This window comes from Eurypyga helias, unplaced genomic scaffold (assembly GCF_000690775.1).
Source record: "Eurypyga helias isolate BGI_N326 unplaced genomic scaffold, ASM69077v1 scaffold7827, whole genome shotgun sequence".
NCBI classification, from domain to species: Eukaryota; Metazoa; Chordata; class Aves; order Eurypygiformes; family Eurypygidae; genus Eurypyga; species Eurypyga helias.
Genome location: NW_010259730.1, coordinates 16,451 through 20,698, shown reverse-complemented (window position 1 = coordinate 20,698; position 4,248 = coordinate 16,451). Strand labels below are relative to the sequence as shown.

Genomic DNA, 4,248 nt, shown 5'->3' with positions numbered 1-4,248 from the left:
CCGCACCACCACGCCCGCGCATGCGCAGCAGGACGCGGTACCGGTGCTCCCCCACAGCGCAGGCGCTTCACCGAGAGAACATGGCGGCGCCCGTGGACCTAGAGCTGAAGAAGGTATAAGTCTCTCTGCCGCGGGTAGTGCGTCCCCCCCGGTGTCCCGGGCGACGCCTACCTGGTCCCCTCCTCTCCTGCAGCTTGGGGTCGGTTTGGCCCCTGCTGTCCGGCCTTATCAGGGCGGGGCCGGCGGGCCACGGCCTGTTAGGGCCGTCCCTCATCGCCGCTGTTCTTCCTCCCCCAGGCCTTCACCGAGCTGCAGGCCAAGGTGATAGACACGCAGCAGAAGGTGAAGTTGGCCGACATCCAGATCGAGCAGCTGAGCAAGACGAAGAAGCACGCCCACCTCACCGACACGGAGGTCATGATGTTGGTGGATGAGACCCGCATGTACGAGGGTGTGGGGAGGATGTAAGTACCTGGCTGGCCTGTGGTGGATGGCGCAGGCTTCCTTGCTGTGCCGGGAGTGGCTGGCTGGCTCCCTGCTTGGGCGTACCTAGCTTCTGTAGAAGAGTGTAGTTGTGATCGTGGCCCTATGCACACCAGCCTTTGTGTGTAAGAGGCTTCTAGGCTGCTGCCCTTGGTAGGAGGCTTTTGCCTTTACAAAGAACATGGCAACTTTCTCAGCATGTTTATTTGTTTAATTTTTTCTTGCTGTCTTTCAGTTCCAGCAACCTATCAGGGACTGCAGTGGGACTTGCTGGCTTTTCTGTCTGGGTTAGCTGCCATCTGCCTTGAAGAAGGACTGTTCTAAATGTTATTGGCTTTGTGTGGTTTTGCTTGCTGGCTGTGCTCCTGGCCATGATGGTCTTGTCTGACACCTCTGGGAGGGTTTGTAATCTAGACTAGCAGAGCAGCATTCTAATGACTAACAGTGTTTGTGAAAAAGCTCTCGCAAATCTCTCCAGCTTCGGTCATTTCCAGCGTAGTTTACATCAGAATCTTTGAAAAAACCCTGTGCAGGGTTCAGGTGGTCAGGGATTTACTCAAACAAATGTACTACAGAAATGCCCTTTGCAGTATCTTGCCAGGGAATTGATCTAATGAGTGTTGCCTGGATTTTTTTTTAACCCTTGGAAGTGAGCATAAAACTCATAAGGATAGTCCCACTGCACTCATAAATGTGTGTTTCTGTGTGCTGGATGGCTGTCAAAAGAAACACCTTAAACCAGATGTAACGTGTTTTGATTAACTTCCACAATGTACTTCTGTTTTACTTCAGCAGCCTCTGGTAGAAGACCATACAAAGTGGTTTTAAGTCTGAAACACGTGCTTGCTTGGTAAATATCACACTAGATTTCTGTGTTTCTGATTTGAGAGTACTGTGATTTTTTTTCTTGTGTCTGTTTTGAGTTGGGTAACAGTGGTTACTCTGCTCAGCTTGGGAATGTGGTTTTGCAAAACACTGAATCTGCTCTGACTGCTGCCAGAAGGGATGTGTATCAACCTCTTCCCCACCCTGTGTTTACCCCACCTTCTTGGTGTCGAAGTGGATGATCAGTGAGCCAGGTCAGACTACAAGTGCCCTGGTCCCTCAGATCATGTAGTCTCCAGGCTGAGTTGTAGGGAGGTGGCAGGATTGGGAAGCCACAAGTGCTGTGTAGTTTGCCCAGATGAAGTTGTAGCCAGGCTAATGGAAATGTTCAGCATGACAGTCCCGTTCTTGGCTCTCAGTTAATAAAGCTTTCCATGTCGGTCAATTACATGTTGAGTTTGTGTGGGGATGCTGGTGACTGGTACCTTAGAAGGATTTTGGTCTCTTGCAAGAGGCGACTGATTTGAGCAGGACAGGTTGTAGGCATAGCAAACACTTGTGCTTGGAGTAGTCATAAGGCTACTCACAAGGGGGTGTTTTTCTTGTTGGATTTGTCACAGAGCAGACAGACAGAGAGTAGAAGATAATTCTGGAGTAAACTTTTTTTTTAAAGCTTTTTTTAAAATCCAGAAGTACAGAATACTTCTACTATATGGAGAATTCCCTCAAGACACCATAAAAATGTGAGCATGTTGTTCTTTATCATAAAGTAATCCTGCTTGTGAATCAGATGGGGGTAGCAGGTGGTGTTTCACTGGGTGAAATGCATTGTCCTGCTTTCTGCCTCCGGCTTAGGAATAGGAGATGCTTACCACCTTTGTATCCTAGACCATTTGCACTTTCCATGTGCAGCAGCTGTGGGAGTGACAGCCTTCTGGGGAGTCTTGCTTACTTTTCTGTGACCAGGTGGGGTGTCTTTGGCATGGCAGGCAGCTCTTGCTCCTCAGGGATGGCAGAGGCGCCATCAGAAAAATATTTGCATTATGGTAGTGTTTGAACCATGAAGAGCTGAACTCTTCATGGGCTTTGTAGTAGTTGCTATGCAAATATAGACAAAGAGAGTGCTCTTCTTCTGAATACTACTCATTCACTTCTTTTTTTCCCTCTCCTGCCGTAGCTTGGTAACGGTATTTCTGTGCGCTCTGCCTGTTCTGGCCATGGGGCTGAAGGCTGCCTTGCCAATTGGCAGTAATGCTCTGGTATGGTCTGTGTCACTCCCTAGGCTGCAGAACATACATCAAGGAGGTAAGGCTCTTCCTGGAGCCCACTCCAACCACTAATGGGGAATTCTGCAATCTGGGCTTTTATCAAAATAGGCTAAACTAGCCTGTGAGCAGGAGTTAAAATCCAAGGGCAGTCTGGCATCTTGTATTCCACTGGAGACCAAAGGAGGAGGTCAATATGGTTCTTCTGGACATATAAGCTATCTTCTGTGAAGTGGAATTGCAGACTTTTTTAGTTGGTTGGCTTCATTGTCTTGCACAGATGTGGGATTTCAGCCACCAAAGGGATGCTTATGATGTCTCAATTTCTTCTGCGTAATCTCACATACAAATGTTAGAGCTCCAGTGGGTTTCAGTTATCTGGAAAGGCTGCGCCAGTGTTAACTCTGATTATCGGTGCTTGCTTGAATGGCTAAATGCTTTGTGCTTCTATTCCTGTGATCAACTTTTCTTCTTGAACCTGTTTAAGCTACTACTTAAAATCTGGCTTCTGATAGAGTTTCTCTGGGTTTTTTTCTTCAGCTTTGGTGGTTTGGGGTGTGTGCAGAGGGCTAGTACATACACTGCCATAGGATAAGATACTCCAGGTCTTTGTGGAATTTGAAGGCTTGAGGAACGGTGGTTATGTGCTGCATCCTGGAAGGAAGTCTGCCTAATTCAGTACTTGCTTCTGCACTACTTGGAAAGCAGTCGTGCAGTTTTTGTTCTCTGAACCCCTATTTTGAGCCTCCGTCCTTTCCAAGAGGTTTTCACTGCACTGTTGATGAATGTGACAGTAATTTATTGTTTCCCAAATTGGTTTCTTTTTTTATTATTATTGTTATTATATTGCAGTGTATATAACATGCAGAGGCCTTACTGGCCTCCACACATGGGGCTCAACTTACTTTTGCTATAGCTATTTTTGGTTTGACACAAGAAATGTCAGTGCCACACAGTATGAGATGATGAATTGCTGTGTACTGTACATATCTGTGAGGCTGGGATATCATCTGAGTGGTGGCATCTTGCCAAATACATTTCAATTCTGTTACTTCATCCTCTCTCAAAAGGCCTGTTACGTAGCCTGAGACAACTACCACTATGCTGAACTTCTTAAGCTATTTGTGCACTGATATCATCATACTGCTTTGAGAACTATGCTGAAAGTTTAAGCTTCAGAATACTGTCTGAATATTTTAGACCTTTCCCTTTACATTCTTTTAACTCATAACCTGGACAAGATCCTTATTCACAGAAGAAAAATGTCTGGCACTTGTGCTAGGCACAGTGAGAAAAGCACTGCAGGTTTTCGTGCCATGCCAAGATAGTCAGTTTTGGGTTGATATTGCTTTATCATCAGTGTACTTCTACAACAAATGGGAGAACACTTAGAAAAATACAATATAAGAAAGTAAAAATCAGGCAAATGCTATAGCACAACTTTATGTTCAAGGTTTGCTGCAAGTATAGTGTATTACTGCAGCTGTCCCTATGAAGTGACTTTGTGCAAGTGTAGTATATTATGGGGACAGCTGTAGTAATGCCATTTTCACTTTTGCTGAGTGTTGGTTTGTTTTTTTTTTTTTTTTTGTTTGTTTGTTTCTTTAGAACGGTTCACGTTGGTGGCTAAACCATATACAAGTGAAACCTGAGAGGGGATGAAATGTTCTTGTTC

General features: G+C 45.7%; 1 protein-coding gene across 1 annotated transcript in view; it reads left to right on the top strand.

Moving 5' to 3' along the window:
• Positions 1 to 62: 62 nt before the first annotated feature.
• PFDN1 (prefoldin subunit 1) overlaps positions 63 to 4,248 on the top strand; it is a gene marked incomplete at its 3' end in the record, with an annotated part of 15,359 nt that continues 11,173 nt past the window's right edge. Inside the window, exons 1-2 of the mRNA XM_010154746.1 lie at positions 63 to 113; positions 298 to 464. Coding sequence (XP_010153048.1) covers positions 81 to 113; positions 298 to 464 — 200 coding nt within the window. The remainder of the gene's footprint in view (positions 114 to 297; positions 465 to 4,248) is intronic.